Genomic DNA, 13,352 nt, shown 5'->3' with positions numbered 1-13,352 from the left:
GAAAAGTATTTTTTTAAATAAATTTTTACATTTAACTGTTTATTAATTGATTAATCGATGGACCGATGATTTAAATTATATACTGTACATGTGAAGAGTACATGCAGTATACTAAATAACTGGGTTTAAGACAGTTGTTTGGATAAAGCTTTTTGGGCTTGATCAGGTGACCCTAAACCTTCTCTTAGTTAGGCTTAGTTATGTCAACAGGTCTGGGCTGCTAGGGCAACCCATGATGCACTGAGTATTTCTTCATTTTTTCACTCTCTAGGTGTTTATACACCAGTGTGCATTTAATCATTAGTTATTATTCGACTCTCTTCCACTGTATGTCTTTTGTCCTGTCTCCCTCCCCTCACCTCCAGCCGCTAGTGGCAGATGTCCACCCCTCCCTGAGCCTGGTTCTGCTGGAGATTTTTTCCTGTTAAAAGGAACTTTTTCCTTCCCACTGTCGCCAAGTACTTGCTCACAGGCAGCCGTCTGATTATAGTCTTTACCTTCCAATAAAAAGCACATTGGGGCTACTGCTATTGTGATTTGGTGCTATATCAATAAACTTATTATTGATATGTGGTATTCTGTGAAACAAGCACCTTATCTTGGCATCAACACAGTGTTCAGTAGATTAGAAAATGTTGATCATCAGAGGCATTAAATTTCTTTCAGCCTTTTTTGTTTTCATACCAAGAACATAGCTTTCTGGGCAACTCCGGGGCACTCAGTTATGTGTAACAATTTTAGCAGAGGTTAATTTATGTTATAAAAAAAAGAACAAACCCCAGCCTGCACCACGCCTGGAGACAGAAAATGAAAAGATGTTTCATGTGGGACGCTGCCCAACCTTTTGTCATCGGCCATCTGGAGTGCTGCAACATCCACCAAGCCGGCCTCGTAAAGTATTCTGTTCAGCAGAACGCTGCAGCCTGCCCTGCCGTCAACCTCCCCAAGTTCTCCCTGCGCTCCCCACCTCCTCCACACTCTTCTTCCTCACTGGCTACCGGTGGCTGTTCGCATCGAATTCTAAATTCTGGTCCTGGCGCTCAAGGCTCCTCGGGGAGTCGTGCGTCCATATCTGCAGGCTGCGGCCTATCCAAACTCACCAGCTTGTGCTTTGTGCTCTGCTACAACTGGCCACTTAGCTCTCTGCTCCCTGCGGCAGCTTCGTCGTCATTTCACCTGGCCTTGACTTCTTCTTCTTTTTTTCTTTTTTTTTTGCTCTTGCTCTTCCCCAACAGCAAAATGTCCTTTCTACTCCAGGCGGGAAAGCAGAATTGCTCCATATCCTGTGTTGTAAAATATTCCCTTGAATATCTTGATTCCTCACTCACATTAAAAACAACCCTCATACCCGTTTGCTTAAATTTTTTTCTTATCATTATTTTTAGCAAGTCTTTATCTGATATCTGATGTCTTTATCTGGATCCCAGAACATTTTGTTATCTGTTATCAGCACTCTTGACAACAGTATCACAAATTCACACAGGCTTTGCCATGCTACTTCATTTAATGTGATTATTTTATATGTGTGTGTGTGTATATATATATATATATATATATATATATATATGACAACATAGTACACTTTTACTGTTACTGTCCACCTCATTGATTGATGTTTGTTCTGCACTGCATGTCATTTGTGTTGCAACAAATTGATAATTTTTCAGTTGATTTAAGATGAAAATGATGAAAAGATATTTTTGATAATAGGCCTTTAATAACATCAAATATAGATTCCTCAGATGTCATATCAGTTCAATGTGTTTTAACGTACATGACATTTGTTTTTAAGTCAGCCCAGCAGAGAGCTTTTGAGCCTTTTTTCAGCAGCGGCATGTCAAACAATACTGAGGACTCTTCTCTTTGAAAGAACTTAAAAGGCATTATTGTAGAGGCTGAAATATGTCGCATGCCGTCTTGAATGTATAAACAAAAAGAAGATATTTTTCAGATATACAGTGAAAGTAGAACTTTCTCAATTAAACTCCTCTTGGATTTGCTCCATTTATCTACTTTACAAATGGACACCTCGACCAGTGGCTCTCTGTGACAAGATAAGGCAGCTTTTCTATTTTGCTCATTTGCACATTTTGGATGTCCAGTTTGGAGCCCCTAAATATGCATTATAATCGACTGAGGTTAATTTTGTCACTTATTGAGTACCATATGTGTGCTTTCATTAACCACAACACAGCCCTAATGTTCAACTAACATCTCTTTTCTGAAGCATTCTGTGTCATCAATGACAGCAGAAAATAGTTGAAATTGTTCAGGATAGTCATTAGCGTGGGTTAGCATAGATAGGATAGGATAGGACTGTCACTGCTAACCACAGGGGAAGTGCAAAAACTCACCGGTAATTACTTTCTTTGAAGATTTCTTTAACAGCCGGAAGCCACCATATTAAAGGTTTTGCATCTGTAGAACTCAAAGAAGGCAGACGGGAGATGCCTCAGAGAAATGGATGCATCATAACAACCTCTGAGATTATCAGCACTGCAGGCAAGGACTATTAGACATCTGAATCACCTCTCATACAGAGCTTAACTTGTGACCTTAACCAGTCATCCGCTAGAGGGGATTGCTCTAAAATCTGAGGTAAAAAGACAAGTTTCTTCTACACTTGTCATGTTTATGTGCAGCACTTCATGTGCAGATGTCCATACATCTGTATACAGTATCTAAACCCCTACAGCTGCTACATTTACACAGTCACTACTTCCATATCATTTGCATCTGTTTGTTGTTATGAAAATAATCAAAGAGATGTACTATATGTGAACCTCAGACAGCCTGTTGGTGTGTGTGTATATGTGTCTGTGTGTTTGCATGTTCAGAGAGAGCCCAGCTGGGAAAAACTAATGTATACAGTATGTGTGCATTAGAACACCTGCGACACTGAGATTTTACATACTCAGACTCACTCACGCGTACGTATACGATGCTTGCTCTGGCTCTTTCTGTCTCTCTCGTACACGCAGTAATGATGCGCCGCAGATACAGTCGACTGCAGTTAAAGGATCTGTTAATCCTTTGATGTGTCGTGTCTTTGACAGTCGTTCTCGGTGTTCTGTGCGCGTGAATCCCTCAGTTCTTCATGAACTTTCTCCTGAATTGGAGTCAGCGAAAAAGGCAAGTGAAAAGGTCACAGAGCTGCTGCTCCCATCCGCATACAGTACGCTACATCAAAGATTGCTGACATGGGAACGGAATTAACTTTTCATGGAAATGCTTTTGAAAATGCTGGTAGGGTTTAATAGATTATGAGAATCATTTGATCCAACAATGCAGTTTAGTTCACTGCTCTGAGGTCCTCGGGGACGGCTGTCAGAAAAGTTTACTTAAACACCGGCTCGAATTCTGTGCATCCTATGTGTGCGGCTGCGGAGTTTTTTGGGGCAGCATCTTCCTACAGACGAAAGCTGAGAAACACCGAGGAGGCAGAGCGAAAAGGACACAGAAGACAGATGAGGAAAGGACAGCTGATATTTTAATTATGTGGGTTGGTTGTTCTGTAGAGCCTGGCTCTATTTAAAGCCCAGTAGCTTATGCTCGGTACCCCTGTGTTTTCATCTGGTTTGGGTAGCTGGCACTAAGGGAAACACACAGTCCCTCACACACAGACTGAAAGCTCTCTCTACCCTTTAGTAGTGTCATAATTCTAGTTTTACAGTTTGATGGAACCACCAGATGTGGAGCGAGCAGGCAGCTCGCACAGTTACACACATAACACTCAAATGTCCTCTGATATAAAAAATGACCTAATTCTGTTTGTGCATATGCTTGTTGCAGTAACAGCACATCAGGAGGCGCTTATATTAAGCAGTGCTGCAAGGGTTTCTGCATTGACATTCTCAAGAAGATAGCCAGGAATGTGAAGTTTACCTATGATCTCTACCTGGTCACCAACGGGAAACATGGAAAGAAGATCAACAACGTCTGGAATGGCATGGTTGGAGAGGTACTGCCTGTCTCTCTCTTAATAAATGAATGTATATTCTGTGAGTCTGACTTTCTGTGCAAGCATTTCAATTAACAATGATATGAAATAGAACTTTAAATATAGCAGTGACGTAGTGCTGCCTGCTAAGTTTTTTTTATGCTTACGCTACCAGGCTACTTTTGCAAAATGAAACCTGTTCTCTCTCCGGGCGTAATATAATGATGTTCTGTGAGATGCCACCTGCGTTTCCTAATTACACACAAGATGTCGTTTAGAGTTGGTTCCTTCACATACTGGCACACAGATATATTGGCTGCCTTTAGAAATCAACAATGCCCACGTTTTCACTTAGTAGCTAGTTACAGCTAGTTACAGTTTGCCAGCACTGGGTTGGATTCCCTTTTGCCTTCAGAACTACCGAAATTCTTCATGGAACAGTTTTAGCAAGCCGCTCGAAACATTGCTCGCTGATTTTGATTGTCTAAGATGTGAAAATCGCATTTCAGCACATCCCAAAGGTGCTCCGTTGTTTTGAAATCTGTCAACTGTTGAGGCCATTTGAGTACACTGATCTCACTGTCATGTTCAAGAAACCAGTTTGAGTTGATCTGAGCTTTGTGACATGGCGCATTATCCTGAAGCAGCCATCAGAAGACAGGATGGATCCATGGTTTCATGTTGTTGACCTTTACTTCCAAAAATCACATTAGAAATCCAGACTGATAAGACCAGGAAAATGTTGGTATGCCTGTGCAAATTGTAGCCTCAGATCCTTTGTGTGGTCTTCTGCTGCTATAGGCCATCTGCTTCAAGGTTGGACACTTGGGACCTTTGTGTTTTGTATTTAATTTGGCTTATTTTCACTTTCTGCTTTGGTTTAGGCACCAAACGAGACTCCCAAATACCCACATTTAGTTACGTTTATTAAAAGATGCAGTGTAAAATATGCTTCTTCACATTAGTAATGACACTTGTTGACAAATGACAAGTTAGGGGTGACAGACCTATCTCACTAACCATAAACCGGTCTGTCAGGGCATCGTGGGTAAATGAGCCATGCTAGTTTGGCCAAATGAGTAATAATTGATGGTCCTAGAAACGTGAATGGGCTGAGAGGCAAGGGGCCAGTTAAACAATAATATTTAGCAAAGTAAAAATGAATAAGCCGTAAGGGGGGGGGGGCATTTTTCCCACTTTCATTTCCTTTAATACCGATAAAAGTGATTCTTAAAAAATGGATTGCTAATGGTTTTTTTTTTTAAAGAGGCTCAGTAATCGCAATTGTTTTTTTTAATTAAATTAATTAATGTCTCAGTACAAGAGCAATACTGTTTAAGTGGGATGAACTTGAAATAAACTGCAGTGCCTGTGTTAATTCTAATGAGGGAACTTGTAAATCTAATGACTTCTTTTTATTACTTTAAGGACAACGATGGAGCCCTGGGGGCACCGAGGCATGTTTTAGACTTTGGCTATAAAAACAATGCGATTAGTTGGATCAGTTCAATGTTTCTGGTTGTTTCACATAGTTTGTTATCAATATGAAAAACATAGAATATCAGCTTTGCTCTCAAACCTACAGTTTGCACTCTCAGATCTCAAAACACAGCACTGGGAGGTACTCTTTAATCTGTTTTGATTAGCTTCAAAGTGTAACAGAAATGCAACGACTGCCCAGCCGCTTGTTTCTTTTCACTGAACAGTTATGTCCGTGGGTCCTGATTTAAAAAGGGGACAGGACACCATCAGTCTTACCCAATTCCTATCAATTATCTTATCTGGAAATGATTTATTCAGCCACAGATCATATTAAACCTAAACGCTGCCACAGGGAAACCTTTAAACTGAAATTTACACCAGAGATAATGAAACCTGACATTACGATCCACAGATTGTTCACGGATCAGACCACTAGAAGCCTTTCAACAATTACATTTGAAAAAGAAAAGCATAATATTTTATTTCCTACTAAAAAAGACATCTTCATGAGCAGAATGTCCCTCTGTCACAATACACTGAGACATTTACAAATGGTGGCACAATGAAAAAGACAGCTGTACTTTCACTTTTCATCGGATTGGCTGGAGCTGCCCTCCAACTACGGCTGACATTCCGAGTTATACCCTGTGATACAATGTGATATTTCACATCCAAAATAAAAAGCAGGAAAAAGTCAGAGTGAAACTGTGTGATGTTGTCCAAATATTTACAGAGCTCACTGTATTTATTTCTGACAGTGTAGGCAGTAAGTCATGCTCTCGGTATAACAGTGCTTCTCTCTCTCTCTGGTTGCTAGGTGGTGTACAAAAAGGCAGAGATGGCCGTTGGCTCGTTGACCATTAACGAGGAGAGGTCAGAGGCCATCGACTTCTCTGTGCCCTTTGTGGAGACCGGCATCAGCGTCATGGTGTCACGCAGCAACGGGACCGTCTCGCCTTCAGCCTTCCTCGGTAAATCCATCGCTCTCTTTTTAACTCGACCCCCTTTTTTTTTTTCTTTTATTCTCTGGCGGTCCCCCAACTCAGTTGACTACTGGGGGCAGAGAAAAGGGGAGGTGCTTACATGTTGGCGAAGTCTTGCACATAAAATGGAATATTTTATTCAGACAGTATATGCTGGCCAAATTCCACTTGTACTCTTGACTTTATCTGAGCCTCAACACCCTAAGCACATTAATATTTCTACCAGAGCAGAGGAAGTGGAGCGTGCCAGCTGTTTTTTGAAAAGTCAGCTCAGACAAAGCACTCTTGATACACCCCTCCCCCCTTTCCTCTCCCCTGCCTTCTCCTCCTCTCCAGTTGTTCAGACGACTAGGAATTGAAGCGCTCCTCTGTGGTTGCCTAATGTCTTGTATTGTCATTGGAGCGAGGCAGGGAGCGAGGGGATGTATTGGACCATGCGTGTGTTGGTCCCAGCGTGTCAAGCCATGTGTCAGTATGCACGTGTGTGTGTGCTGTGAGAAAAACAAAAACAAGACATTTTTGCGATATTATATATACATACATATATATTTATATATATTTATATATTGGGACGTTTGTGTAGTGAGACAAGGAAGTGTGGAGAACGAAGGTGCTGTGGCCGTATGTATGTTAAGGGGTGAATGCTTTGTGCGTGTATTTATGTTAAAGCTTATTGTATGATTGCGTGCATGTATGCATGTGTGTGTGTTTAAGCAAATGTGTGTGTTGAGCCTGCGCCAGGGTATCAGTGACGGTTCAGTATCTCGCACTCATATTAGAGGCACCTCAGCGCACAATCTCTCAGGGTTGGCTAACTCTGGCAGTCGCATACTTACACATGCAGTGACACACACACACACACACACACACACACACACACACACACACACACACACACATACAATTTGTCTGGGTTCAATGTCTCTGGCACTCATCCCGCTCTCTGAACTCCTGCCCTGCTACACACCAAACACACAAATAGATCACATACACATGCCCACAGCAGGGCACAGCAGATCACTCTGGGCTTGGTTCCTCTCTCTCTCCCCCCCCCCTCTCTCTCTCCCTCTCTCTCCCTTTCTCTCTCTCTAACCCTTTCCTCTACCATCTCCCCCGCCCCAGGCCTCTCCCTCTCTCTCAGCTCTCATCCAAGGGAATAATGAGAAATATGGAAATGTGCTCCGTCAAACTCTCTGTGACTAACTCTCCCTCTCCTTCCCTCCTCTCTCACTCCATCTGTATCCCTTTTTCCCCTCTCTGTTTCTTCTCTATCATCATTTCCTCACTTTATCTCCCCCCTCATCCCTGTTTTTTTGTGTGTGTGTGCGTCTCTTCTTTTATTTCCGCGAGTCTGTCTGCCTCCACTTTCCCTCTACGTCCCTCACTCCTGCTCCTCCACGATATCTCGCTGTCTCGTGTACTCGATTTGCCTTTAACTCTTTCTGCTCCCTCTCTCTCTCCTTCTCCTTCCTCTCAGAGCCCTTCAGTGCATCGGTTTGGGTGATGATGTTTGTGATGCTGCTCATTGTCACAGCCATCGCCGTCTTCCTCTTTGAGTTTGTCAGTCCGCTGGGCTTCAACCGCAACTTGGCCCAAGGCAAAGGTAGACTTACACACACACACACACACACACATACAAAGAATATCACACCAATCGTTTTTCCCAGGAGCAAGACGCCCTGAAGCAAAAGAAGTGACCTATTATCACTTGACTTCAGACAGTTCAGGTAATGCTACAGAGCATTAGCATTTCTCTCCCAGAACTACCAAACCTGTAATCTGAGGCGTCATCAAAAACCAAAACTTGGAGCTTCCCTGTCGGCTCTGAATTGGAGATTAATGTTGTACAAAAGGTTGTGACTTAATTTAACATTTAAATCAGCTAAAGGCCGATCCAGAAGTAGCAAGTGAATGTTTTTTCCTTTGATTTTCCACTCAGCACTTCTGAAAGTTCAGGAAATCTATACAATGTGTTTAGCTTGCTGTTTTTTTCACCTCCCACTGATTGAACAATGAGTGCTTGGTTTAAAACTTTGTAACTAGATTTTTAACCTGAACATTTAGATCCATTTAGATTTGATTGAAGCCACAATTTGGAGATCTGATTACCTCTTTTGCTTTTTTTCATCTTCTTTTTTGTCTTTTCCTCTGAAACATATTAATCTGAAAAACATTCATTTGGGTTTGGCTCAACCCACCAAATTGGAAATTAGATCAGTTAGTGGACAAATTTGTTTGAGACTTTGATTTGATTGGCCAAAAACTTTTTCCACTATTTCTTTTTTTTAAAACCCAAGAAAATGCTTGTTCTTCACAGTGACATTGAAAAATGCTCAGGTTGAGTGCATTTTTACAAAAATCATCCCCCTGATTCTATTAAATTATAAAGCACTTTTTCCTTCATTTACAAATTATGTCTCTATTCTAAAATAGGCTGCCAATTATAAACACGTATTGTTTTAAGCATCACATGATGGTGAGGAGAAGGAGGTGGAAGAAGAACCTGTGCAAAAACACAGTCGGGTGTAAGAAAAAAACAAGGGTTTTCTGATTCTTATTGTTATTATTATTTTTTAAATTCATTTTAATACTTGGAAGTTAAAAAAGACGTTAGAAGACGTTACAAAAATTTATTTAATTCTTTAGTTTTTCATTTTTCTGTTGCAAATCAAGGTCAGTGAAATTACCATATTAGTTACCTTAGGGTTAGGGTTGGGCTGGTTAGATGCCATGATGTTGAGGGGCTGGGAGAAATACATATAAGCTCTTCGACTTCACAGAGAGGGGTTGAGGCCATTTTGGATGTTTACTGAAGTTTGGTTTCTCACTCGAAAAAGGGTTAACAACCAGTTGCTGTTGTTTTGACAGTAGAATGTTTCCCTTGCTCAACAGGACTTCCTTTGTTGTATTTTTCATGTAAAATATTGCAACATATGTTGACAGTTTGTTCTGGACCGCAGGCCTGACCAGGCTTAGCACTCTGACTCGGTCATGCTCTAGTATTACTCACAGAAAGTATTTTGGTTTTATCTTGATGAAATAATATATCATTTAGCATCATTCATGATTAATGGTGTCTTCACAGATGTGCACATTTGCATTAAAGCACTCCATATACAATATCAGATGGAAGCTTTTGAACTGTAAGTAAAAAAAAAACAAGCTGAATGGCCCCTCTCCTCTTTAGCCCAGAGCACACAACATCTCTAAGTTATCCATGAAGAATTTCAAATATTGATTCCCCCAGACCACAGGACCGTTTTTCCCTCAACTTGAGCTTTAAATTGTGTTTTTCTTGAAGAGTTTGAACTTACTGTTAGTGCAGCAATGACCTGTATTCACCAAGATTTTGATTTTCTGTAGTATTTCTGAACCCGTGCACAGGAATTACCACACATTACTGTAATCATTTAATAATAAAATACAATACAATTTTATTTATATAGCACATTTAAAAACCAGAGGTGCTTCACAGAACCAATTAAGAGCAATAACAATGTATATGTAGATAATAAAACCCCCAGTTTACTTTGTATTTTTATGTTAAGAAACAGCTACTCACGTTACCAAAAACCCTCATAAGTTCTGCTGGGTTTATTTTCTTTAGCATTATACAACTTTTCCAGTCTTCTGTTGCCCCTGTCTTAACTTTCCTTTTGAAACATGCACCATTTTCAGTTAAATGTAGTTGAAATGACTTGTAAGTCATTGCATCATTTTTCTAATTTACATTTTACACAAAGTTCAAACTTTTTGAAGTTCATGTTGTGAGTTTAAGGTTTTGTACACGGGTCCTTTCCCCGTTTTTTGACTTTTTCTTTATTGTTGCTCCTTCTTCTCCCCTGCCTGGTCCGTGTCTCCGTCTCTCTCACAGACCCACATGGCCCCTCATTCACCATTGGTAAGGCCATATGGCTGCTGTGGGGTCTGGTGTTCAACAACTCTGTGCCTGTGCAGAACCCGAGGGGCACCACCAGTAAGTTCATTGTCTCGGTGTGGGCCTTCTTTGCTGTCATCTTCCTGGCCTCCTATACTGCCAACCTGGCTGCTTTCATGATCCAAGAAGAGTTTGTGGACCAAGTCACTGGACTCTCTGACAAGAAGGTGGGGTTAAACACACACAAATGGACATGTAAACACACACGCGCGCACACACACACACACACACACACACATTCACAGTCAGGGTTGCTCTTGTAATGGATGCCAGCCCTGCAGCCAGACAGGACTCTCTAGGGAGCGCCCTTGGGCTTCAACAGCCCAAACCCTCTGGCCGTAGCTGTCACCACACTAACACTGCCAGCACAGCAGACCTACAGGCACACACACACACACACACACACACATACACACACACACACAAGCTGCATAGATCAAAGCCGTGTGTGTTTGTGTTTGGATGTGTATGAGTGTGTGTGTGTAGTTTCCAGGGGCTGGCAGTGTCAGCAGAACCCCAGCCAGTCTTACGCTAGACTGGACACACAATGATGATGACTGATGAGTCCACTCCACTGTCTCTCCCACCTCCTTCCTCCTCTGTCTCTTCTTGTCACTTTCCACTCTTCCTCCTCTCTCCTCTCCCTCTCCTTCGTTTTCACACTTTAGCTCCGACTCCTACTCTCGACCCCCCCCCCCCCCATTTTTTCACTCCTACTTTGTCTTCCTGCTGTCTCTCACCACTGCTCTTCATCTCTGAGCCTTTCTGTTTTAAAGTTTCTCTTTCCCTCTTTGTGCTCCTGTCTCACGCTGTCTTTACCCCCTTTGAACAATATGTCACTATTTCGCTGTACTTATTTTTCCTCACTGCAGTTCCAGAGCCCGTACTCTTATTCCCCTCCATTTCGGTTCGGGACGGTTCCAAACGGGAGCACCGAGCGCAACATCAGGAAGAACTACCCAGATATGCATCAGTACATGACCAAATACCATCAGACCGGCGTCGTGGATGCACTAGTCAGCCTCAAGACCGGGTACTGTTAACTTGTCAAGCCAACTCACATCAAGGAAAGATTCTTTATACCTGAGGCGGTCATTCTGTTGGCAAACACCACATATGCTTAAGAACATGTGAAAACAAACACAAAAAGAGTCATTGCATCATGCAGGAACTCGACCCCATGGGGCTAAACAGTAGCTTATGCTAAAATGCTGCAGTAACTGTGCTGAGTGTTTCTGTCACTGACATTGTCTGCAAGTGCTCATTATAGAGTCTTGTTGCTGCTGGAAAGAACGAGCTGCCAAAACAGGGAGAGTGTAATTTGTTCTGGAGTTCGCTACCTTTATTCTTCCATCTAAACACACACTAAATAGAAGGATGGCTACAGTGCTCTTATTTGTTCATTAGTTTTGCAGGCTTTGATCTTTCTCCAGAAATAATTTTCATTTCTTTGGTTTTCTTGTTCCGTAATAATTACTTTATTGATACTGCATATGAAAGAAATAAGGTTTGTTTTTTAATACACTAGGCTTTGTTTATACAGCATCAAAACTGTATAATGAAGACGTTCAGCAGCATCATCAGTATTTTGCTAACTTATTAGGCAAAAAAAAATGTTGTTTTGACAGAGAAAAATATAAACACTTGGGAGTCTGAGTTAAAATTTCAGTCCAGTCATGAAATGGTCTGTGACGCACATTCAGGACGCTCTCTATCCTTTAATTAATTTATATTGTTTTCCAGTGCTGTGCACAGTTACACAAGTGAATATTAGTTTAAAATTATCTGTGGAGCAGCAACTCTCAGCAACAACAGATCGCCCATGTATTCATTTCATACAGTATATGCGCATTTACATCCAAAGTATAACTTATATTTATGCACATGTCTAGCCCCAAGGTATACTCATTCTATTATATAAAACCAAAATGAAGTTAAGTGCAGGCTTCTTCTGTTATATGGGATGATGATAGAGGGTCCTTGTTGCCTTGTATTTGGTCAATCATTCATCAGGCTCTATTCTGTCGTTTTTTTTTCCTTTGCTAAGTTCAGATGTATCAGGCTCACATCTGGGCTAGTATCAGACACAAACTGTGGCCTCTTAGCTAGCAGCCCATAGTGTCAGTGCAAAAACAAGATCTAAAAACTGAAGGGTACAAGCCTGTTTATGTGAAAAATATCAGTTACACAAAATTATCTTTCCTTCTTGTATTTGTTTTTCACTGAAGGGGGGGGGGGGGGGGTTAATCCCTGGAGAGGTACGTTTTTCTTGGTTTTATGAGAAAAAGGCAAAAGTTCATACAAAAACTATAAAAATAGTAACTTCAGTTACTACTAACCAATTGTTACAGCTATTGTACAACTGAGCATTTTGGAAGTACCCCTATTCGTTTTCTTTCTGACTGTTTAACAAGAGTGATGCCACTTTGATTTCTAAATGTAAGAGTTTAAGCTAGCTGCCAGTTAGCTTAGAGCAAAAACAGCTGTCCTGACTCCACCAAATGTCATGAACACTACACCAAATGATATCAAAAGCTGAATAATTAGCACAATATTAGTTTAAAAAAGGAAGCCTAAAGACTACACATTCTGTAATATGTAAAGCTAACTGGCTTTAGCTTTCTATTAAATCAGTGGATCTCAAACACTTTCAGAAGGTGAAAATGGCTCACGTTCAAAATCTTGCAATTTTAATTAATAACATTAAATATTATTATTAATAATTTAGTTCACAGTAAAAAACTGAGCCAGTTTGACTGTCGGTGAAGTAAAAGTTTGTACAAGTATTAGTAAACTCTTTTTTTAGCTCATCTGGCCAAAGGAACAGTGAGGTGTCTGCCACTGTGAGACATCCATCATCTGCCCACAATTCACAAAAAGCATTACTCTTCCAACGTTATTGGTGAGACTTTCATCTAACTTGGACACAATGATCACGTAATGGGACTTCACCCAAACCGAGCTCCAGGTCCTGATTGTTGTTTTATATTCTGGCTTCAATCTGTTAGTG

At 41.0% G+C, this 13,352-nt stretch overlaps 1 protein-coding gene across 1 annotated transcript in view; it reads left to right on the top strand.

Annotated features, from left to right (window-relative positions):
• The window catches only part of grin2ab (glutamate receptor, ionotropic, N-methyl D-aspartate 2A, b), a 121,302-nt gene that overhangs the window by 98,101 nt on the left and 9,849 nt on the right, over positions 1-13,352 (top strand). The window contains exons 11-15 of the mRNA XM_026171575.1: positions 3,793-3,961; positions 6,240-6,393; positions 7,883-8,008; positions 10,280-10,509; positions 11,215-11,375. Of these exons, the coding sequence (XP_026027360.1) occupies positions 3,793-3,961; positions 6,240-6,393; positions 7,883-8,008; positions 10,280-10,509; positions 11,215-11,375 (840 nt within the window). The remainder of the gene's footprint in view (positions 1-3,792; positions 3,962-6,239; positions 6,394-7,882; positions 8,009-10,279; positions 10,510-11,214; positions 11,376-13,352) is intronic.

The sequence above is a fragment of the Astatotilapia calliptera genome, chromosome 6 (genome assembly GCF_900246225.1).
Source record: "Astatotilapia calliptera chromosome 6, fAstCal1.2, whole genome shotgun sequence".
Classification (NCBI taxonomy): domain Eukaryota; kingdom Metazoa; phylum Chordata; class Actinopteri; order Cichliformes; family Cichlidae; genus Astatotilapia; species Astatotilapia calliptera.
Note: the sequence above shows the minus strand (reverse complement) of the source record. Positions and strands in the feature narration are given on the sequence as shown.